This window comes from Rhinoderma darwinii, chromosome 5, assembly GCF_050947455.1.
Source record: "Rhinoderma darwinii isolate aRhiDar2 chromosome 5, aRhiDar2.hap1, whole genome shotgun sequence".
Classification (NCBI taxonomy): Eukaryota; Metazoa; Chordata; class Amphibia; order Anura; family Rhinodermatidae; genus Rhinoderma; species Rhinoderma darwinii.
In genome coordinates, this window is record NC_134691.1 from 137,495,601 (window position 1) to 137,521,252 (window position 25,652).

Sequence of the window (25,652 nt, forward strand, 5' to 3'; positions counted from 1 at the left end):
AAGGCTGGATCCTACCATCCCCAGGTATATATGTAGGCTTAGTCCCAGTTCTGGGTGTATGTGCAGCGTAGGTTCCCACCTTACAGAGGTCGCCTTGTCGTGGCAGGTGAGCAAACACTTTTTGATCAAAATGTGCACTAAGAACCTCCCTATTATAAGTAGATTTAGCTTTAGTGCATATTTATTTATATTTAGTGGTTTACGTGGCATTAGTGTCCGCAGTGTGCGGTCGCCATTCTTTTTCTGCTATAGCTATATATATATATATATATATATATATATATAATGTCCATATAGCATCAGCTATCATCCACTTTTGAGATACGTTCCTGTTTTCTTTTCAGCGTCTGCCAGCAGCCCATCTGTGTAAAATTTAACTTCACTCGCATAGCGGCTGTGCTGCTTGATTTTTTATTTTTTTTATACAGACCCATTTACTTTAATAAACATGTTTAGCGTGAAAATGAGACCAAACTAGTGCATGCTGCGATTCTACAGGGTGGGCCATTTATATGGATACACCTAAATAAAATGGGAATGGTTGGTGATATTAACTTCCTGTTTGTGGCACATTAGTATATGGGAGGGGGGAAACTTTTCAAGCTTGGTGTTGACCGTGGCGGCCATTTTGAAGTCAGCCATTTTGTATCCAACTTTAGTTTTTTCAATGGGAAGAGGGTCATGTGACACATCAAACTTATCGAGAATTTCACAAGAAAAACAATGGTGTGCTTGGTTTTAATGTTACTTTATTCTTTCATGAGTTATTTACAAGTTTCTGACCACTTATAAAATGTGTTCAAAATGCTGCCCATTGTGTTGGATTGTCAATGCAACCCTCTTCTCCCACTCTTCACACACTGATAGCAACACCGCAGAAGAAATGCCTCCAGATCTGACCCCCTTAGACTTTTATCTTTGGGGTCATCTGAAGGCAATTGTCTATGCTGTGAAGATACGAGATGTGCAGCAACTGAAACTACGGATACTGGAAGCCTGTGCTAGCATTTCTTCTGCGGTGTTGCTATCAGTGTGAGAAGAGGGTTGCATTGACAATCCAACACAATGGGCAGCACTTTGAACACATTTTATAAGTGGTCAGAAACTTGTAAATAACTCATGAAAGAATAAAGTAACGTTAAAACCAAGCACACCATTGTTTTTCTTGTGAAATTCTCGATAAGTTTGATGTGTCACATGACCCTCTTCCCATTGAAAAAAATAAAGTTGGATACAAAATGGCCGACTTCAAAATGGCCGCCATGGTCAACACCCAGCTTGAAAAGTTTCCCCCTCCCATATACTAATGTGCCACAAACAGGAAGTTAATATCACCAACCATTCCCATTTTATTTAGGTGTATCCATATAAATGGCCCACCCTGTACACTTGAACAGCACATGGACGTCACTACGCTCATCTGAATAGGGCCTAAAACTCACATACAAGCAGAGGTTACACACAAAAACAATGTAAAATAGATTACGGTGTGTAAATTTCATATATACCACAATCCTATACAGGGCCGGCTCTAGGTTTATGTGGGCCCTCGGGCGACACACACTTAGTAGGCCCCTCTGCGGGGGAACTCACGGCGGCAGTAAAATGGCAGAAACGTCACTTTGTGCCCCCACATCGACGTTAGGCCCTGTTTATGCCCTCATGGACGTTAGGCTCTTAGTTTGTACCCCCATAAATTTAATGCCCTCTGTAGATAGTGCCACACAGCCCCCCTCCATGGAGGTAGCGCCTTTGGGGTTCCTTCTTGGAGTGGAATCCCCAGTCGGAGCATTGCCGACGCTCTGGCTGGGGATTCCGCTTCAGGAGAAGCCCCAGACATCCCTGTCCCTATATGGATAGTGTTGTCAGGGGCAACCCCGGAGCCATAGTCCCGGGCAGAGCACTATTAGCACTCTGCCTGGGACCAGGGGTATAGCTAAAGGCTCATGGGCCCTGGTGCAAGAATTCAGATTGGGCCTCCTAGCTGTCACAGACAGTGTAATGCCCCCCATACAGTATAATGCCCCCTCAAAAGCTACCATATAAGTCGTCCCCCCTCCCCCCCCATACGCAGTATAATTCCCCCATATGTATGTACCTAATATAAAAATAATAACATTACTTAGCTATCCCCGTTCCCATGACTGGTGGTGGAGATCCTTCTCCTCCCCTCCTCTGCACTGTGCTGTGAGTAACTACATCGCACCTGCCTGCGCCAAGCCGCTCACTGCACAGTGAATGCATTGAACCCAACTGAATGTGCAACCCCTATAGCTACGCCACTGCCTGGGACACTACCCTGCTCCTGACAACACTGTCCATATACACCGTGTTCCAAATTATTATGCACATTGGATTTAAGTGTCATAAACATTTAATTTATTAGTTTTTCAATTAAACTCATGGATGGTATTGTGTCTTAGGGCTCTTTGGATCATTGTAATCAATCTCAGACACCTGTGATCATTAGTTTGCCAGGTGTGCCCAATCAAAGGAAAACTACTTAAGAAGGACGTTCCACATTATTAAGCAGGCCACAGGTTTCAAGCAATATGGGAAAGAAAAAGGATCTCTCTGCTGCCGAAAAGCGTGAAATAGCGTAAGCGTGATCATCGTACTGTGAAAAGATTTGTGGCTGATTCAGAGCACAGACGGGTTCGTTCAGATAAAGGCATAATGAGGAAGGTTTCTGCCAGACAAATTAATAGGATTAGGAGAGCAGCTGCTAAAATGCCATTGCAAAGCAGCAAACCGGTATTTGAAGCCGCTGGTGCTTCTGGAGTCCCGCGAACCTCAAGGTGTAGGATCCGCCAGAGGTTTACAAGTGTGCATAAAGCTATTATTCGGCCATCCCTAAACAATGCTCACAAGCAGAAACGGTTGGAGTGGGCTCAGAAATACATGAAGACTAATTTTCAAACCGTGTTGTTTACTGATGAGTGCTGTGCAACCCTGGATGGTCCAGATGGATGGTTGTTGAATGGCCACCATGTCCCAACAAGGCTGCGACGTCAGCAAGGACGTAGCGGAGTCATGTTTTGGCCTGGAATCATGGGGAGTGAGCTGGTAGGCCCCTTTAGGGTCCCTGACGGTGTGAAAATGACCTCTGCAAAGTACGTAGAGTTTATGACTGACCACTTTCTTCCGTGGTACAAAAAGAAGAACCGTGCCTTCCGTAGCAAAATTATCTTCATGCATGACAATGTACCATCTCATGCTGCAAAGAATACCTCTGTCATTGACTTCTATGGGCATAAAAGGAGAGAAACTCATGGTGTGGCCCCCATGTTCCCCTGACCTCAACCCTATTGAGAACCTTTGGAGCATCCTCAAGCAAAATATCTATGAGGGTGGGAGGCAGTTCACATCAAAACAGAAGCTCTGGGAGGCTATTCTGACATCCTGCAAAGATATTCAAGCAGAAACTGTCCAAATACTCACAAATTCAATGGATGGAAGAATTGTGAAGGTGATATCAAAGAAGGGGTCATATGTTAACCTGTAACTTGGCCTGTTAAGTTTTTTTTTTTTGTTTTTTTTTATTGAAAGCGCTTTTGATTTCGGTAAATATGACCTCCTGATGCTGCAAATTCAACAAATTACCATTTTAGTTCTCTTTACAACTTTAAAATGTTTTGATCTCTGTTGTGCATAATAATTTGAAACCGTGCATTTTGAGTTTTTTACTTCTAAAAAAAAAAATCTTATTATTATGAGATATGTTCAATAAAATTTGCATTATACTCCAACGGTTGATGGCTTGAAGATTATACTGACTGTCATTTGCATCGACTATTTAGGAAAATCGGCGAAAAATAACATTTGCATAATAATTTGGAACGCGGTGTATGGACACTGATGTCAGGGGCTTCCCCAGAGATGGAGTTCCGGAGCAGAGCCGCTAGCACTCTTCCTGGGACGCCTTCTCTCCTCCTTACATCACTGTCCACATATGGACAGTAATGCCCCCTCCCCTTCTATATAGGGCCACACAGCGCTCCCCCCTTCTATATAGGGCCACACAGCGCTCCCCCTTCTATATAGGGCCACACAGCGCTCCCCCTTCTATATAGGGCCACACAGCGCTCCCCCTTCTATATAGGGCCACACAGCGCTCCCCCTTCTATATAGGGCCACACAGCGCTCCCCCTTCTATATAGGGCCACACAGCGCTCCCCCTTCTATATAGGGCCACACAGCGCTCCCCCTTCTATATAGGGCCACACAGCGCTCCCCCTTCTATATAGGGCCACACAGCGCTCCCCCTTCTATATAGGGCCACACAGCGCTCCCCCTTCTATATAGGGCCACACAGCGCTCCCCCTTCTATATAGGGCCACACAGCGCTCCCCCTTCTATATAGGGCCACACAGCGCTCCCCCTTCTATATAGGGCCACACAGCGCTCCCCCTTCTATATAGGGCCACACAGCGCTCCCCCTTCTATATAGGGCCACACAGCGCTCCCCCTTCTATATAGGGCCACACAGCGCTCCCCCTTCTATATAGGGCCACACAGCGCTCCCCCTTCTATATAGGGCCACACAGCGATCCCCCTTCTATATAGGGCCACACAGCGATCCCCCTTCTATATAGGGCCACACAGCGATCCCCCTTCTATATAGGGCCACACAGAGCTTCGCCCCTTGTATATAGGGACACAGCGCTCCCTTCTCCTTGTATATAGGGACACACAGCGCTCCCCCCCCCCCACACACACACACACACACACAGACACACACACAGCGCACCCCCTTTTGTATATAGGGACACCGTGCTATCCCCCTAAAATAAATATATATTGTACTTGCCTTGCCCCGTTCCCGCGACGGCCATTCCGGCCGGACGCATGCGCAGACTGGCGTGATGTATCCTTATAGGCCTAACGTAGCCTGCAGCCTATAGTATTTATTGGTATCAGAGTCCTGAGGACTCAGATACAAGTGAATGTGGCTGTCGCTAGCACCGGGGCCCCCTCCGTCGCAGGCGACGCCACTGGTCATGAGGGGGCCTGTGCGGTTCAGGTGGCCGTGGGCCCCATGGAGGCCTTTGGTTCTGGGGCAGCCGGCAAACCACCCTAATGAGGATCCGCCCCTGCATATATATATATATATATATATATATATCAATAAGTCTATGTTCCCACGATTAACAAAATACGTCTGAAAATACGGAGCTGTTTTCAAGGGAAAACAGCTCCTGATTTTCAGACGTTTTTTGAGCAACTTGCGTTTTTCGCTGCGTTTTCGCGCCGTTTTTCACGAGCCGTTTTTGGTGCTGTTTTCAATAGTCTATGCGAAAACTGCTCCAAAAATGTCCCAAGAAGTGTCCTGTGCTTCTTTTGATGAGCCGTCTTTTTACGCGCCGTATTTTGACAGCGCCACGTAAAATGACTGCTCGTCTGCACAGAACATCGTAAGACCCATTGCAAGCAATGGGCAGATGTTTGCCGACGTATTGGAGCCGTCTTTTCAGGCGTAATTCGAGGCGTAGAACGCCTCCATTACGTCTGAAAAGAGGTCGTGTGCACATACCCGAAGAGCTTGCATTCTCAAAAAATGCTAGAGCAGAGCCCATGTGATAGTTGGCCGTGGACACTGCAAACTGCTACAGTACTATGCTACTAATATCTAATTATAGTTTTTTGAGTGCACAGCATACCGTATATAAAAATACAGCGTAATAATTTTATACACCCTACCAACTTCACGCAACTTTACATTATTTATAAACACAAACTGCACAAAAACAACTGTGCTAGCAACTCAAGCAGACCCTTTATGCAAACAAAATGTACTCTGCAAAAAACTAAGATGTGAGGAGTTCATACATATCACTTCACGTCTACATTCACAGGTGCGTGTGTTAATAAAGAAACCGCAGGAATGTGCCAACCTATTGCTGCATAAATCCCTCTATACACACTCTATCCCCAATCAATAATCTCAAATCCCTTATCTAATGTGTTAGCCACTACTGGTTTTTGTTTGTTTTTCGTGAAACTCCCTGAAACAATTGTTTATGGCAACAGTTAGCGGGTGTCTGCCAAAAATAGTTTCCACCCGAAAGAAATGTGTATGGGTACAATCGCATGTTGTGATCAAATTGCTCTCTTGCAGCTAAATTGCTTGCAAGGTTCCACTTTTTTGTGCAAAACCACAACATCAGTATAGGGAAATAGTAGGAAAAAGGGTTGGGGATAAGAAAAAAATGGCAAATGTTAATTGGATCATTCGATCTCTTAGGGTATGTTCACACGCTTACTAAAAAACGTCTGAAAATACAGAGCGGTTTTCAAGGGAAAACAGCTCCTGATTTTCAGCCGTGTTATTTTTTTTTTTTATCAACTCGCGTTTTTCACTGAGTTTTTTTGAAGCTGTTTTTCTATAAAGTCAATGAAAAACTGCTCCAAAAACGGCTCAAGAAGTGACATGCACTGATTTTTTGCAGCCGTTTTTTCACACTGCTATTTTGAAAAACGGCCGCGTAAAAAAACGCCCTGTCGGAACAGAACGCTGTATTTCCCATTGAAATCAATGGCCAGATGTTTGGAGGCGTTCTGCTTCCGATTTTTCGGGCCGTTTACAGCCCTAAAAATGGCCGAAAATAGCCCATGTGAACATACCCTTAGGCCTCATTTACACGAGCGTGTGCGTTTTGCGCACGCAAAAAAACGCAGCGTTTTGCATGCGCAAAAGGCACTTGACCGCTCCGTGTGTCATCAGTGTATGATGCGCGGCTGCGTGATTTTCGCGCAGCCGCCATCATAGAGATGAGGCTAGTCGACGTCAGTCACTGTCCAGGGTGCTGAAAGAGTTAACTGATAGGCAGTAACTCTTTCAGCACCCTCGACAGTGAATTCCGATCACCATATCGAGCAACCTGTTTAAAAAAAAAGAGGTTCGTACTTACCGAGAACTTCCCGGCCGTTGCCTTGGTGACGCGTCCTTGGTGACGCGCCTCTCGACATCTGGCCCCACCTCCCTGGATGACGCGGCAGTCCATGTGACCGCTGCAGCCTGTGCTTGGCTTGTGATTGGCTGCAGCTGTCACTTGGACTGAATTGTCATCCTGGGAGGTCAGACTGGAGGAAGAAGCCGGGAGTTATCGGTAAGTCAGAACTTTATTTTTTTACATGTTCACGTATATTGGGATCGGAAGTCACTGTCCAGGGTGCTGAAACAGTTTAACTCTTTCAGCACCCTGGACAGTGACTGTCTCCTGCCGGGTTCGGTCAAAACGAGTTCGGCCGAACCCGGTGAAGTTCGGTTTGCTCATCTCTAAGACACTCCGTTCGGATGTTTGTAAACAGAAAAGCACGTGGTGCTTTTCTGTTTACATTCAGTTTGACAGCTCTTGCGCGAATCACACAGTTCGCACGGAAGTGCTTCCGTGCGACCTTCGTGGTTTTCACGCACCCATTGACTTCAATGGGTGCGTGATGAGCGAAAAACGCAGATTTTTAGAACATGTCGTGAGTTTTTTTTCAGCGCACTCACGCTGAGCAAAACTCACGGACTGTCTGCATGCCCCCATAGACTTGTGTAGGTCCGTGCGACCCGCGTGAAAAGCACGCGAGTCGCACGGACGTATATCACGTTCGTGTAAATGAGGCCTTATAGTATAAAACCAGCACCAAAAGGCAGATTATGCCTACCAAGGGGATATATGGCGAACGGTCCCTCTTGCGAACACCAATAATAAATTTTCAAATCCTATTAACATTTCTACTTTTACATTTTTTTTTTATATTTTGATGTGGTTATAAAATCAGATATTATTCACCTCCTGAGCTGCCACTGGTACTTCCAATAGCTAGCAGAGGTGAATACAGAAATAAGAATGGGAATAGGAGGAAAGGCTGGGTTCCAAATTTAAGGCTGTATCCCTAATAATCCAAACTTTATGCATGGTAAAACTGCTGTAATTGTATCAGCAGCACAGTATCATTAACCTCTACATATCTCCCCCAGGTGTGTGAGCCGCACATAGAACACTTGAGTGCTGGCTCTGATCGCTGCATCACACAGCAGTAAATATCATGCTTTTCATCAGGCAGGCCCTGGGGAGTGTGTCAGCTGTTCAAGCAGAGCATGTTCGCTACATTGAGTGTGTTTATATAATATCACACTCGATCAAGAAGCGCTCTGCTTATCCTGTGGTTACATATACGCTGCTACTGTGTCTCTGACTGTTAGGCCTTATGCACACGACCGTAGCCATGTGCACGGCTGTGATTTTCGGGTCGGCTGGCTGGCCGCGGAGTGTCATCTGTGAGACAGCCGCAAATCGCGGGCCGTGCACATGGCCGCGTGCGTAATTGTCTATGAGCCTGGACTGCAAAACACGGCCGTAATAAGACATGTCCATTCTTTTTGCGGTCCAGGCTCCTGGGCCGTGCACGGTTGTGGAAACCACGGTCGTGTGCATGGGCCCATTGAAATGAATGGGGCCGCAATTCTCCCATGGATTTTCGGGGGAATTGCGGCTGCAAAAGCACGTTCGCGTGCGTGGGGCCTTAGGGTAAAACTTAATAGCAGGTTATATTTTCAAGGAGCAGCCGCATGGCTTCAACAAGCACTGCTGATACAATTAGCAATAGTGTAAGCAAGCGCAAATTCCTTGTGGTTACATGTGCGCTGCTGCTGTATCTCTGCTTGTTAGAATGAAACTATGTAGAAGTTTATATCTCCTAGTAGTAGCTGTATGGTCTCAATAAATGCTGCTGATACAATTACAGCAGTGTTACCATGCATAAAGTTTTGATTATTGGGGATACCGCCTTAAAGAGAACCTTTCACCTCCCCAAACATGTGCATCATGTTATAGGAAAGGCTTCACAAACCCTGTCTCACGTAAAATTATTTTTGTAACTCCCTCTGTTATTTACATATAGTTGCCGTTATATTTGGTGCCCGATATGTAAATAAGCCCCTGAACAGTCAATGGGGCAATTCTAACTAGCTAAAAGGCAAGGGGTCGTGATGTCTCCGCTCTGACACTGTCCAATCGTCTTTTTTTTTATTTTTTATTTTTTTTTTGCCCGACGTGCCTTTATGAGACTTTTTGTATTTTGCGGGACAAGTTTAACTTTATGTAGGTACCATTTTTTGGTACATTTACATTATCGTTTAATTTCTATAAGTTTATATTTTGGCAAAAATGTAGAAAAAAAAAAAGCAGATCTGCTGCAGTTTTCTTTATTATTTTTACACCGATCATCCTATATAATGTTATATGTTTGTTGTTACGGACATGGCGATACCAAATATGCATATATTTCATGTTTTGGGACTTATATTTTGAAAAGTTGATTGTAAAAATGTTGTATTTCTGTGTCATTTTTTTATTTTATTTAACAAAACTTTCTATCTACATGCCGGTACATTAGCCTGTGTACTGATCGTACACAGACAGTTGTTAGGACATACCTCAGTATGCCTTAACAGGAAATATGGTCAGACAGCCCTGGGGTCCTTCAATGGACCCTAGGCTGTCTGCCCATACCAGGTATAGCCATTGATGGTGTCGCAGGGATTTCCTGTGACTCGATCAAAGGGGAGACCCCCCCCCCCCCCTCCTCACTTTAGCTTTGAATGCCGCGGTCAGCTTTGATCACGGCATTCAAGGGGTTAACGGCTGAGTGAAGAGGTTTCTATTCACTCCGCTGATAGAGCGGGGCTGCAGCTGTGTATTACAGCCGTTGCCCCGCTCGTCATGGCGCGCGGACACTGGCTGTCACACAGGACGAGAATACTGGATTGAATGTACTGTGTTTGGCCAGGTTTTTAAGTGTGGAGAAATCCATACTCGCTGTTCCAGAAGTCCTCTCCGTTTGCGTTGTCCTCCTTGTCCCTTGCTGCATGAAGAAGGTCCTTTTTCTTTCGAAATGCCTTTTCCTGAACAGCTGGATTTCTGAAAGACGCCGATGTCGATACTTCTGCAGACTCTTTTGTATGCTCGATCGCCTGACGATTCGTCGCCTTAGGGCAGAACGCCGCAAAGCAAATAAAATGCGTTAATAACTTCGAAAAAAAAACAAACAATAGTATTCGGTTCGCTGCTTCCAATTGTATCCTGTATTAAGCCTTAAATAAAACTGTTACTCGTCCGAAATTCAAAAGGACTGGGCGCACAGTATAACTCAACCCAACACTACACTGTGTACGTACGTTACCTGTCCACGCCTCTCCGCCTATCTTAGTTCACATTTTAACACCATTTTATTGTACAAAACACCGAAATTAAAAACCGCATGAGCTGGCTCGCCAATGTAAAAAGCATACTTGCGCACACACGTCTCCTGGCTGGCTCGCCAATGTAAAAGGGCTCGTAATAATTGCGGGGTTCACTGTAAAGTCTCGCCCACTACTACTACCTCCTTTATCTTAGGGTCACTAGGGTTATGCCTAGTTTCCCCTATCTTTCTCTTGTATTAACGTTAGTCTACTTTCTTTGCTATTGAGTGGATACGACTATAGTAGAAATAAAGGTAATATTTATTAATACTCAGTAAGTAATACTTAGATCAAATACATCAAACACAGTAATCACAATATAGTATCAGTGTATCCCAATACACATAACTTGATATGTATTGAATACGCTGATACTACATGTGGTATAGCATAAACAAGGTATCACAATCCTAATCTAAACCACCACCCACTTACCTAAACATAGATATACCGTATTTTCGGAACATAAATCTTGCTAAAAAGTCCCTGCGTCTTATAGCCCGCAGTCAAGGGTCCCAGCATCGTCCGCCCCCCTGACCGCTTCATTACTTAACCCCTACCCGACCAATGACGTGCCGGCACATCATGGAGCGGGGGGGGGGGATGATGTATGGAGCGGGCACGTTGCTCTAACGGCCAGGAACAGCAATTTCGCTGTTCCTGGCAGTTTAAAGGGGGTGTGCCATAAAACATGTATCCACAGGAAAGTTACCAAGAGCGCTGCATGAGAAGCTTTGACTTCCGCGTTCTGTGTCCGGCAGCTTCTCAGAAATCAATGGGATTCTTCTGCGCATGCGCGAGCGGCTCTCCATTGATCTCTATGGAGCTGCGGAACAGGTAATCCGGACACAGAACCCTGAAGTCCAGGCTTCTGGGTGACTTTCTGTCCCCTGTTCTCCTTATCGCTGGGGGTCCCAGCGGTTGGTCCCTTAGTGATCTCACATGTAGCCCCTATTCTGTTGATAGGGGAGACATGTGTTTTATGGCAAACCCCTTTAACTAGTTAAATGCTGCGGTCAATAGCGACCGCAGCATTTATAGGGGTTTTTCTATGAAGGACATTTATGACATATCCACAGGATATCTTCAGAAAAAGCGTGGTGAACAGCAGCACACGTCTCCCAAGTTTGAATCAATAAGTTCTTTTATTGGTCAAACATCCCGTAAAAAAATGGCAACGTTTCGACCCGTGACAAGTGGAGGGTCTTTCTCAAGCCTTGAGAAAGACTCTCCACTTGTCACGGGTCGAAACTTTGCCATTTTTTTACTGGATGTTTGACCAATAAAAGAACTTATTGATTGAAACTTGGGAGACGTGTGCTGCTGTTCACCACGCTTTTTCTGAAGATTACATTACGTCAGACTGGGTTTGTCTGATTTTACAGCGTGACAACGCTCCTGATAACGGGATTTGTGCTGCTTCAAATATTGTATTTTTTGGATTATATCCACAGGATATGTCATAAATGTCAGATAGATGCAGGTCCCACCTCTGGAACCCGCACCTATGTCTACAACGGGGCCCCCTAAACCCCGTTCTAGCTTTGTGTTCTCCCGGCCACTTGGTTACATGCGTAGTTACGGAGACAGCGTAGCTCGCATGCTACGCTGCTTCCGTAACTGCCATTCACTACAATGGAAGTTAGGGAAACAGTGTAGCTCAGCGAGTTATGCTGTTTCAGTAACTCCACATGTAACCAAGTGGCCGCTGATTCAAGTCCCCTAGGGGAACTAATGAAATGTGTAAAAAAAAAAAAAAAGAAAAAATTTCAGGTGTGCAAAAAAAGTAAATAAAAAAAAAATATTTAAATAAATAAAAAAAAGTTCAAAAATAAAACCTTTTCCCAAAACACAATGTAAAAAAGAAAATAATTTGGTATCGCTGCGTCCGTAAAAGTCTGATCTATTACAATATACCATTATTTAACTTGCACGGTGAGTTTAAAAATTGAAACCATCAAAATAGTTTTTTGGTCACCCTAGCACTTAAAAGAATTGAATAAAAAAAAAAGTGATCAAAATAATCGTATGTACCAAAAAATTTTGCCAATAAAACTACAGCTCGTCCCGCAAAAAATAGGCCCTCACACTGCTCAATCGATGAAAAAAATATAAAAAAAGTTTTGGTTCTCAGAATGTGGTGAAACAGAATAAATAATTTTTGTTCCCATTTTCTGTTGTCTAAAACCTGGGTGCGTCTTATGGTCAGGTGCATCTTATAGTCAGAATAATACGGTAAGTTGCGTTGAAATACACACATGCTCACTATTTGTCTCTCCCTCCTAACTATAACTGCCCCTGTACACTAAGGGTATAACAAGGGAGGTGGAGGATAAAGGGTTACCAGGGGATAATCTGGTATAGGTTTAACAATGGGAACAAGGGCTATGCAGGTAACGTGCAGGTGGAAAAGGGTTAATTTGGGGGATGTACAGGTAGGTCAGAAAGGGTTAACTAGGGATGTGCTGTAGTGGAGGGCAGAGAGGGTTAAAGTGCAGGGATGAAAGGGTTGTTTGTTTCTAGAGGAATCTGGAGAGATAGATGGGAAAGGGTTAAATGCAGCTGTTGTGCATTTGATACTTGGCACTCGGTGTAGGGGAGCATCTGTGCAGCAGTCCGTTGGTGGAGCAGGACAGGCGACAGAGCCGAGCCGTTCCATTGGTGGAGTGGTGAGGGCAAGTCCCAGCTGCTGAGCGTACCGATGCAGGGCTGTTTAAACCCTGCTGGTACGCTCATAGCAGGGAGCGAGTGGTGCTTGCCCCGGCTAACCAGTGTCGGCGAGGTGATATGACCTCACCGGCCAACTCACAAGCGTGAAATCGACCGCCTGCGCGGGAAGTTCAAGTCACAGGGAAAGTCCTGCTATGCATAGCTGGACAACCGCCCAACTGGCTCTCCGCCTCCTCCCTCCGCAGAGTATGGAGACAGCAGATCACAAGTAGTATCTCCTGTCTCCCCCTGTTGCTATTGTCCTGCTTTGACTGAGGCAATCTCTCATGTGTGTGTGTGTGTGTGTGTGTGTGTGTGTGTGTGTGTGTGTGTGTGTGTGTGTGTGTGTCCCCCCCTTTACAACGTCTCATTAACCCCTTGAGTACCCAGCTCATTTTGGCCTTGAGGACCAGACCCATTTTTTTCAAATCTGACATGTATCACTTTATGTGGTAATAACTCTGGAATACTTTTACCTATCCAATTGATTCTGAGATTGTTTTCTCGTGACATATTGGACTTTAGTTTAGTGCAAAAATTTGGTCGATAAATTCATTGCTTATTTGTGAAAAACACCAACATTTAGCGAAAATATGAAGAAATTATGATTTTTCCAATTTTTAATGCATCTGCTTGTAAAACAGATGGTAATACCACACAAAATAGTTACCAATTAACATCTCCCATATGTTTACTTTATGTTTGCATCGTTTTTTGAACATCCTTTTATTTTTCTATGACCTCACAAGGCTTAGAACTTTAGCAGCAATTTCTCATATTTTTAAGAAAATTTCAAAAAGTGATTTTTTTTCAGGGACGAGTTCAGTTCTGAAGTGGTTTTGAGTGCCCTATATATTAGAAACCCCCATAAAACACCCCATTTTGAAAACTGCACCCCTCAAAGTATCCAAAACAGCATTCAGAAAGTGTTTCAACCCTTTAGGCGTTTTACAGGAATTGAAGGAAAGTAGAGCTGAAATTTTCAAATTTCATTTTTTTTTTACAAAATTCATATGTAATACATTTTCTTCTGTACGACAGAAGGTTTTACCTGAGAAACGCAACTCAATATTTATTGCCCAGATTCTGCAGTTTTTAGAAATATCCCACATGTGGCCCTAGTGCGCTAATGGACTGAAACACAGGCCTCAGAAGCAAAGGAGCACCTCTTGGATTTTGGGGCCTCCTTTTTTCAGAATATATTTTAGGCACCATGTCAGGTTTGAAGAGGTCTTGTGGTGCCAAAACAGTGGAAACCCCCAAAAGTGGCCCCATTTTTTAAACTACACCCCTCAGGGAATTTATCTAGGGGTATAGTTAGTATTTTGACCCCACAGGTATTTTGCTATATTTTCTGGAGTTAGTCTGTGAAAATGAAAATCTACTTTTTTTCTGGAAAAACGTAAAAATTTCTAATTTTTGCAAGAAATAAAGGAGAGAAAGCACCCCAACATTTGTAAAGCAATTTCTCGCGATTACGGAAATACCCCATATGTGGTAATAAACTGCTCTTTGGACCCACAGCAGGGCTCAGAAGGGAAGGACCCCCATTTGGATTTTGGAGCTCTGGTTTTACTGGAATGGTTTTCAGTGCCGTGTCACGTTTGCAACGCCCTGGAGGGACCTAAACAGTGGAATCCCCCCAAAAGTGACCCCATTTTGGAAACTATACCCCTCAAGGAATTTTTCTAGTGGAATAGTTAGCATTTTGACCCCACAGGTTTTTTGCTGAATTTATTGGAATTAGTCTGTGAAGATGAAAAGAGACTTTTTTTTGGAAAAAACACAGAATTTTCTAATTTTTATAAGGAATAAAGGAGAAAAAGCACCTCAACATTTGTAAAGCAATTTCTCCTGATTACGGAAATACCCCATTATGTGGTAATAAACTGCTGTTTGGACCCACGGCAGGGCTCAGAAGGGACGGAGCACCATTTGGATTTTGCAGCTCAGATTTTGCTGAATTGGTTTCTGGGGGCCATGTCGCATTTGCAGAGTCCCTGAAGTACCAGTACAGTAGAAATTCCCCAGATGTGATCCCAATTTGGAGACTATACCCCTGAAAGAATTAAATTAGAGGTGTAGTGAGCATTTTGAGCCCTCAGGTGTTTTATAGATTTTATTAGAATTGGTCCGTGAAAATGAAAACATTTTTTTTTTTTCCAATAACCTGTAGCTTTAGCTCAGAATTTTTCATTTCCACAAGGAATACAGGAGAAAAGACACCCCAAAATGTGTTACACAATTTCTCCTGATTACGGAAATACCCCATATGTGGTTGTAAACGGCTATTTGGAAATACGGCAAGGGTCTAAATGGAAAAAGTGCAATTTCGTTTTTGGAGTTGAGATTTTACAAAATTTGTTTTTGACTCCATGTTGCATTGCGCTGAGGTACCAGTACAGTGAAAACTCCCGAGAAGTGACCCCATTTAGGAAACTACACCCCTCAAGGAATTCATCTAGAAGTGTAGTGAGCATTTTGACCCCCAAAGGTTTTGCAGAAATTAGTGCACAGTGGATGTTGCAGATTGAAAATTGACATTTTCCACATGTATGCTATTTCAGTGCCCAATGCGTTGGGCCCAGCTTGTACCACTGGAGACATACGCCCCATAAATTGTTAAGCGGTTCTCCAGAGTACGGTAATACCCCATATGTGGTCATAAACCGCTATTTGGGCACACTGCCAGGCCCAGAAGGAGCGCCATTTGGCTTTTGGAGCGCAGATTTTGCTTGGTAGTAGTTTTGTTTAGTGTTTTACTGGTGTTTCAGTTTATAATGTGGGGGCATATGTAATCTGTGCGGAGTACATACATTTTTTGCGTGACACACTGTCGTTTTTATTGGTACCATGTTTGGGTACGCGCAACTTTTTGATCACTTTTTATTCCATTTTTTTTGGAAACAACGTGACCAAAAAAGGAAATTCTGCCATTGTTTTTTATGGTATTTTTTTTACGGTGTTCACCGTGCGGGATAAATAATATGATATTTTTTTTAGGTCAGGCCGATTTGAACGCGGCGATACCTATTATGTCTAGTTTTTGTCTTTTTTTTTTTTTTTTTTTTTTTCTTTCTAATTATAAAGGGCTTGATCAGGGAAACAAGGGGATTATTGTTTTTATTACGCAAAACTTGTATTTATTTATTTATCTAAAACTTTTTTTACTTTTTATTTTACACATACTAGGGGACTGGAAGATCTGATCTTCTGATCCCCTGCACAATACACTGCACTACTTCTGTATGTAGTGCAGTGTATTGTAACTGTCACTTTACAACTGACAGTTGAGCCTATTACGTCCTGCCTTGGGCAGGACCTAATAGGCTCCCGTACCTGGCAACCAGGAAGCCGTTGGGGTGCAGAGGGAGCCCCCCCCCCTCTGTATCAATCACTTAAATGCTGCTGTCGCTATTGACAGCGGCATTTAAGGGGTTAAACTACAGCGATCGGAGAGGACAGTGATCGCTGTAGTTGCAGTGGGATGTCGGCTGTATATTACAGTTGACATCCGATGAAGATGGAGCGAGCACAGCTCCTGTGCCCGCTTCATCCTCATGGCGTTACTATATGCCCATTTTCGGGAAGGGGTTAATAAAAATAGTGTTTTTGTTGTTTTTTTACACCGCTTTCTCTGATCTCCTCACGTATCTCACAGAAGTGAGGAGATCAGAGAAAGTGACAGGAGCTTTCTCCTGCAGACGACGTCAGACGGCTGTGATTGGTCAGTCTTCAGAGACTGACCAATCACAGCAATCGCCGGCATTGGGGACTGCTAATTGGTCCCCAGGCCGGTAGCAGAGACGGTTAGCTGTCAATGACAGCTGCCGCCGCTGTTCTATGTGATTTCACATAGTGACAGTTTTATTCCTGCGCCGTAATAGTACGTCGAAGGTATGCTGGAATAAGCGGCCAGCGACGTACTATTACGTCGAAGGTACGCAAGGAGTTAAAAGTACACGTAATATATACAATTAGTATCGTTTTTATGTCCTCACTTTATTTCTTTTTTTTTCTTTTACTGTTTTAGAGGGCAATTAACTCTTACTTTGAACCAGGTGTGGAGACTCCTCCAAACGAAGAGTCTTCAACTAATTTGACAAATCCACCAGAACAACAAATCATGCCTGTAACCGCTTCAGATACATGGTAAGATTAAAGGAGAATACTGGCACAAACTGAAATTCTACATGAAGATGTAAGGAAATTATATCAACCAAAATGTTAGGTTTACATTCCCTCCCCTAAAGTGGGGAGCACATACTTCTTAACAAAGGGCTGGGAAAATCCCAGCAACCATTTAGCTAATGTTCCTAGAAATGTTCTAACTTTTTGGTTGGTTTTCTAGGAATGTCCATGAAAGTTGTTTTTGCCAGGCACATATAGAAACTGTTTTCTGATATCTACAGTATGTTGTATATTCTTATAACCATGTACACAAATGCGAAATCCTAGTTATCCTGTATTTACGCAGTGTTTCATACACCATGTGGGAGATGTAGCAAAACTGGTGCAAAGGAGAAGTGTAATTGCCCATGGTAATGGCAACTAGTTAGTTTGCTGCTTTCATTTCCCAAAGGGTGTCTGAAAAATGGGAGGTGGAATCCATTTTGCATCCGTTTTTAAATCCTCTCCCCTAATGTGTACTTGTTAGGCACGCAGAACGTTGTTGTTAATAATGGTTTTGGTTTTCTGATCTAGCATTGACCTGACAGATGATGCACCGGTTGTTATAAAGCAAGCACCTGTTGTAGATAATCCTGCTACGTTGACCCAAGAAGATGAGGGCCACATTACTTTCCTAACCTGGAACGTGGATGGCATTGACCAATCCAACCTTCAAGAGAGAGCTCGGGGTGTTTGCTCTTATGTGGCATTGTAAGTCTATTATGTGTGTATTTTATGTATGTATTATGTGTTTGTTTTTTGGTAAGAAAGAGAAAGCATTATGGGTCTGTTCACATATGCGCTCCGTGTTTCTGTTGTCCTGCTCTGTCATAGGAGGAAAACAACGAAAATACTGGAAGAGCTGGATCTGTCATGTCTGACGCCAGCGGCACCTGACGCAACCAGTTGACTTGAATGGATTCCGTCGGGTTTCCTTCATGGTGTCTGTCGTTTTGCTAGACAACATAGTGCTGCATGCTGCGCTTTTTTGTCTGGCAAAAATGTCAAAATCTTTCACGGGGCTTCTAACGGCCTCTGACGTAGATGTGAACAGAGCCTATGACTGAAGTTTAGACTGACCATCCCCAATTAAAATAAGTAAAAGGAATGGTGCATGAGACATTATATAATAAGATTCCTTTCAACAAGATTCCTTAATGGCACCAACCTTAGCGACCTGCCTACTTTGGGGCTCAAAGGGGTCATCTCGTTTAGATAACCCCATTACAATATACCCTGTTAGAGAATTCTGATTTAATAGAGGGAGGGTCTGCTGTTCAGGATCCTTATTTTTTGAGCAGATTGGGGAGCAGCTACAGAGAGCATTTCTTGCTCTGAAGGACTTGTCCTCTTCTGCATTACCCATTGATTTGAATGGGCACTGTGTAACGCTAAATTTCCTTTTGTGGTGGTGCTGCGGAAAAGTTACATTCTTACTGTCACGTTTCTCCACAGAATACGGCTAATTGCTGGAGGTCCCAGCAGGGGGGCTCTTTGTAGTCCGCTTATTGCCAAGGGACACTTCTAAAAACTAGTGATTGTCCAAAGCGGAGAACCCCTTTAATGCCTAGCCAAAACCTTCCCAAAATTGTATATTTTGACTTTTATATTTTAAGTACGTGTAATCGCTGCATAATTTAAATGCCTTAAAGAGGACCAGTCACTAGGTCATATAAGTTGAACTGGTTAACTGACAAGAGACTTCGCCCACTGTTGTGTTGGATCCCTATATACTAATACTCAAGGCAGCTTGACGGTAGTTCAGGCCCTGTTGGCTAACCACAGCAAACTAGCATAACTGAAACTAACACAACAGTGGGCAATATGTCTGGAACAGGGGGGGATGCTTGGGGAAAAAAAAGCCCTGGAATCAAGGAGCCCGCGCTATTCAGGTGAGTTAACCAGTTCAACTGCCCTAGTTAGAGGGCCTCTTTAAGTGCATTTTAACCCCTTATTGACTTGTCTTTAACCCCTTCCCGACATCCGCCGTATATATACGGCGCGGGCGGGCAGGGCTTCCCGCGAAGCGCAGCACCATTACGTCGCGGTGATAGTGCGGGATCAGGAGCTGAGCCCGCACAGTCACCGCTGGGTGTCAGCTGTATGTCACAGCTGGCACCCTGATGTAACGGCCAGGACCGGAGCTAGCCTCCGATCCAGCCGATTCACCCCTCAGATGCTGCGTTTAATAGAGATCGCAGCATGTGAGGGGTTTTTAGCCACCGGCACCCCAGCAACGTGATCGCTGGGTTGCCAGTGGCTGCAGTGGCAACCGGAGGCCTAATACTGGCCTCCCGGTCTGCCAGTAACGAAAGCCTCCTATGCCCCCTAAAAGGCTTCTGGTACCATCGGAAAGATGGCGCCGGCTCAATAATACTACCAGAATTGCTTTTTTTTTTGGTCACTTTGTCTTCCAAAAAGTGATCAAAAAGTCGCATGTATCCAAAAATGTTACCTATAAAAACTATAGCTCGTCTCGCAAAACAAAGCCCTCATATAGCTTAGTCAACAAAAAAATTAAAAAGTTATGGCTCTTACAACATGGCGACAGAAAAAATACATTCTTTTTACAAAAGTAATTTTATTGTGAAAAAAGTTGTAAAACAAAGTGCTATAAATTTGGTTTCGCCGGAATCGTACTGACCCGCAGAATAAAGTAAACATATAATTTATGAAGAGATATATATATATATATATATATATATATATATATATATATATTTTTTTTTAAAAACTATACCAGAATTGCTGTTTTTTGGTCACATTTCCTCCCAAAAAATAGGATAAAAACTGATTAAAAAGTCGCATGTACCCCAAAATGGTACCGATAATGACAATAGCTCATCCCGCAAAAAAAACAGCCCTCATACCACTACGTCTGAAAAAATAAAATAAGTTAAGGCTCTGATAATTCAGGAAATAAAAATATGCAGTTGTGCCGGCCCGAGGGGAAAATTTCTTCTGTTTCAAGAGGCGATTTATCAAGGCCCTAAAATTAGGGAACCAGGAAGGGGAGAGCCCAAACATATCTGCTGGAAGTGAGGGTGCCAGTATTATACCAGGACAACACCTTCCCAGTAAAATTCCCCAAACTCCAAAGGTGCAGAGTGTGGACCAAAATGAAAAAGTAAGGATGCCATTTATCAGTGTCACACTGGCCTATGTATAAAGGATTCTTCACAGCATAACACACAGCTATGGATTATTTTCTTTTCTTTTACCCGATCATTATACCACCTGACTATGCCCCTGATGTACTCTGCCCAGCTTACATTTGCCCCTACATTATAGACTGAAATACCAGTAATACCTGAAACAAAACTACTACCAAGCAAAATCCACACTCCAAAAGCCAAATGGCGCTCCCTCCCTTCTGAGCCCTACAGTAGTTTACTTCCACATATATGGCATTGCCATACCCTGGAGAACCCTTTTAACAATTTTTGGGGTGTGTGTGTCTCCAGTGGCAAAAGCTGGACATTACATATTTGCCACAGAAATGGCATATCTAGGGAAAAATTTCAATTTTTACTTTGCACCATCCGCAGCGCAATCATTTATGGAAAAGAACTGGTTGGTGAAAATGCTCACTACACCTCTTAATAAATGCATTGAGGGTGTAGTTTCCAAAATGGGGTCACTTCTCAAGGGTTTCTTTTTATTATTTCACATCAGAGCCTCTGCAATTGTGAACCAATACTGTGTAAGTTGCCAAATTAGGCCTCAACTTCGCATGGTACTCTTTCACTCCTGAGCCTATTTGAATGTCCAGGAGAAGGTTCACAGATCCCTCTACTCTCCCTGCATGTCCCCCACTGCCCTCCCCTTCCCCCTCTGCTCTTCACACAGGCTGGTGAGAGCAGCAAGAACAGTATATGGATCTCCCAGTTGAACAGCTCAGACTAGATCACGACTAGAGCCGCGATGCCGGTCTTGTTTTAAAGCGAAGAGACTGCACTCGCACTGACCCGAGTTGTACTTGGGCTAAATTCTAAAGTCTTTACTGTAAGTGCGCGGTGTAAATAATGTGTTACCTTCATTTTATAGGTCGGTACGATTATGGCAAATATGTATAGTTATGTTTTGTGCTACTTTTGCACACTAAAAACACTTTTAAACAAAAATAATTGGTTTTTGTGTTGATGCATTCCAAGAGCCATAGCTTTTTGTCTTTTTCTTTCGATGTGGCCTTGATTTATGAGATGTAGTTTTCATTGGCACCAATTTCGGATACACGGGGTTAATGAAAAAATTTTTTTGGGGGGGGGGGTGGAAAACAAAAAGCGATGTTTTTTTTTTTTGTTTTTTATTGTACGGCATTCACCCTGCGGTTTAAAAATTATGTTAATTTTATCGTTTGGCTTGTTACAAACGCAGCAATACTATGTTTTTTTTTTATTTTTTAACGCTTTCTATTTTTTATGGGAAAAAATTTTTTTTTAGACTTTGCCCTTTTTTTTTTTTTGTTAAACTTGAACTGTAGATCCCACCATGTCCGAAGTGATTGCTTCTTATTTGTAGTGATTGATATTTTGTAGGTACAGCCCAGATATAATATTTTTGCAAGAGGTTATTCCCCCATATTATGAATATCTAAAGAAAAGAGCAGTAAGCTACACAATCATTACAGGTATGTTTTTATATATATATATATATATATATATATATATATATATATATATATATATATATATATATATATATATTTATTTTTTTTATTTATTTCTTTTAAAGAATTTATCTACAATTTCTAGTATGCATTGTCTCTTTTAAAGCCTTGTTTTGTTTCTTCTAATTTAAGCTAGGGCTAGAAGGTGGCATTTAGTATCCCGTGCGTTAAGATAAAATTGCAACACGACCGCAGCGCAACCTCAATGTTTCCCTCTGTCTTGGATCACACACAGTTTTCATGCAGTTTTGGCTCCGTTTTTCGAGCCAAAGCCAGAAGTGGATACAATAGGAAAGAAAGGTATAAAGAACAGACTGATGCATTTCCTTACTTTTGTGTCGAATTCTGTGTTTGGCTCAAAAAACGGAGCCCAAAGCTGTGTGTGTGTGATCCTGGCCTTAGGGACTAAAGGCCATGTAACGGGCCAATGGTCTTGCAAACAAGTATTCATATGAACGCTCATTCCCGATCATTTCTCTGTGTAAACAGGGCAACGATCAGCCGATTAACGAGCAAACCGGCTGATCTGGTAGTTTATGCAGTATTAAAAATCATGGTTGTGGGCAGCACATATCCCTGTGTGAACAAGGAGATGTGCTGCTGACATAATTAAAATGCATGGGGACGAATAATCGCCCTTTTCGATCGCTTGTCCCTATATATAAGCAATAATTTCTCCTTGTGAAAGGTGCAAACTAGCGCCAATCAGCATCTCGTTGACCGTCACTCGTTTTCACGGCCCATATGGGGCCATGTAATAGCAGCCTTAGTTCTTTTGTGTCTGTGCTGCATTTGCAGTGCAATGATAGAGAGTAGAGGGGAGACAAGCTGCATTAGGCCAGGATCAGACGCCGTTTTTGGGGCCTTTTTTAAAAAAAAAAAATATATATATATATAATTTTTTTTAAGCCAAAGACTAAAGTAGATTAAAAGAAGGAAAAGTATAAAGGAAAGACTGATGCATCTTCATTTTTTGTGTGTCTATTCCTGTGTTTGGTTAAGCTCTAAGGCCTCATGCACACGACCGTGTTCGGTCCGTGATATACGGTCCGCATGTCGGCTGCATGTCCCGGACCGAACACAGTGCAGGGAGTCGGGCTCCTAGCATCACACTTATCTATGACGATAGGGGTCACTGCCTGTCCGCGGAACTACTGTCCCGTACTGTAATCATGTTTTAGTGTGTGACAGTAGTTACGTGGATAGGCAGTGACACCTAGCGTCATAGATAAGTATGATGCTAGGAGCCCGGCTCCCTGTACTTTGTACGGTCCGGGACAAGCGGCCGACATGCGGACCGTATATCACGGACCGAACACGGTCGTGTGCATGAGGCCCAAGACGTGTACGTGACCGCTGCCTAGGGGGAAGTATTGAGCGCGCTCACAGGCTGAGCGCTCTCCATACTGAGCGGGTGTAGGCTGTATGTTACGGCCGACAACCAACTGCAACAGGCGGAATCAAAGATCAATTAGATTCCGACTGTTTAACCCCCTAGACGCTGCGGTCAATAGTGACTGCGGCATCTAAGCCGTTAAAAGGGGGCATCCCCCTCTGACTGCCCATCGCCCCCCCCCTGCAACGCGATCGCAGAGTGCTGCTGGTCGTTCTGGGGGCCCCTAAGTCTGCCATCTTTGTACTCCTATAAAGCCATGCAGGGCTTCATAGCAGACTGTCAGTATAGCGATATGCTGAAATACATTAGTATTGCAGTATATCATGCAAGCAATTACTGGTTCAAGTTCCCTCGGGTTTCTTTTTCAGTGTACAAAAAAATATTAAAAGTTAAACAAAATATAGATTTGTACAGAACTGGTATCGCCGCGTCCATAAGTCTGAATTATTACATTATATCATTATTTAACCTGCTCGAATGCCATTTAAAAAAAATCAAACGCCAGAATTGCTGTTTATTCTAGTCGCTTCATCTCCCACGAAAAAATTCAATTAAAAAAAAAAATGATAGTCTCATGTACGCCAAAATGGTACCAATATAAACCACAACACTCAAAAAATACGCACTTCTACCTCTTCATCGACGGAAAAAAAAAGTTATGGCAACCCATACATTAAAGTTAACTTATCATTTTTACCGCACGATGTACATTGTAAATACGAAACCCAAGAAACAAAGGTGGAAACGCAGTTTGTTACCCATTTCACCTCACAAATATTTTTTGGGGAGTTTTCCAATACATTATATGGCACATTAAAAAAAGCTGTAAACTACAACTCTTCCAGCAAAAAACAAGTCCTCATACGGCTATGTCAATGGAAAAATAAAAGTCCAAAAATTGGCTGTGTCTGCAAGGGATTTAAAAATAAAAAACCCTTGGTTCCTGATATATGGGGAATAATTCAGCTGGCAGATATTAGCCCTGATTCAGACGTGTTCCACAGAGCCAAACGAGTGTGTATCATCTACCGTATTTTTCTGACTATAATACACACCTGACTATAAGGCGTACCCAGGTTTTAGACAACAGAAAATAAGAAAAAATTTCATATTTGACTACTTTTTACAAAGAAAAAACTATTGGTTAAAAAAAATTAGTTCCGTTTCACCACGTTCTGAGAGCCATAAGTTTTTATATTTTTTCATCATTTGAGCAGTGTGAGGGCTTATTTTTTGCGGGACGAGCTGTAGTTTTTATTAGCACCATTTTTTGGTACATACGATTTTTTTTTTTGATTTTTTTTTTTTTTACCACTTTTTTGATTTTTTTTATTTCATTGTTTTTAGTGCTATGGTGACCAAAAAACAATGATTATGGGATTTTAAATTTTTTGTTATGCCGTTCATGCGAGTTAAATAATGCTATCTTGTAATAGTTTGGAGTTTTACGGATGCAGCGATGCCAATTAAAAAAAATAATAATTACATTGTGCTTGGGGATTATTTTTTTTTTTTTTTAACTTTTAGGCCTCATTTACACGAGCGTAATATACGCGCGTGCTTTTCACGCGTGTCGTACGCACCTATATTACTCTATGGGGCAGTGCAGACAATGCGTGAATTTTGCGCAGCGCGAGTGCGTTGCGTAAAACTCACGACATGTTCTATAATCGTGCGTTTTTCGCGCATCACGCACCCATTGAAGTCAATGGGTGCGTGAAAACCACGCATGCCGCACGTAAGCACTTCCGTGCGAACTGCGTGATTCGCGCAAGAGCTGTCAAACTGAATGTAAACAGAAAAGCGCCACGTGCTTTTCTGTTTACAAACATCCAAACGGAGTGTCAGAATTTAGAGATGAGCGAACCGAACTTCACCGGGTTCGGCCGAACTAGTTTTGACCGAACCCGGCAAAAAAATTTCCGGTACGCGACGTCCAGAGATAGTCACTGTCCAGGGTGCTGAAAGAGTTAAACTGTTTCAGCACCCTGGACAGTGACTTCCGATCCCAATATACATGAACCTGTAAAAAAAAAAACGAAGTTCTGACTTACCGATAACTCCCGGCTTCTTCCTCCAGTCTGACCTCCCGGGATGACAATTCAGTCCAAGTGACAGCTGCAGCCAAGCACAGGCTGTAGCCAATCACAGACTGCAGCGGTCACATGGACTGCCGCGTCATCCAGGGAGGTGGGGCCGGATGTCAAGAGAGGGACGCGTCACCAAGGCAACGGCCGGGAGACCGGACTGGAGGAAGCAGGAAGTTCTTGGTAAGTATGAACGTCTTTTTTTTTTTTTATTCACAGGTTGGTGTATATTGTGATCGGAATTCACTGTCGAGGGTGCTGAAAGAGTTACTGCCGATCAGTTAACTTTCAGCACCCTGGACAGTGACTGACGTCGACTAGCCTCATCTCTATGATGGCGGCTGCGCGAAAATCACGCAGCCGCGCATCATACACTGATGACAC

At 43.2% G+C, this 25,652-nt stretch overlaps 1 protein-coding gene across 1 annotated transcript in view; it reads left to right on the forward strand.

Moving 5' to 3' along the window:
- Window positions 1-25,652, forward strand: part of TDP2 (tyrosyl-DNA phosphodiesterase 2) — a 36,163-nt gene that overhangs the window by 5,300 nt on the left and 5,211 nt on the right. Inside the window, exons 2-4 of the mRNA XM_075826563.1 lie at window positions 16,980-17,098; window positions 17,651-17,827; window positions 21,655-21,746. Coding sequence (XP_075682678.1) covers window positions 16,980-17,098; window positions 17,651-17,827; window positions 21,655-21,746 — 388 coding nt within the window. The remainder of the gene's footprint in view (window positions 1-16,979; window positions 17,099-17,650; window positions 17,828-21,654; window positions 21,747-25,652) is intronic.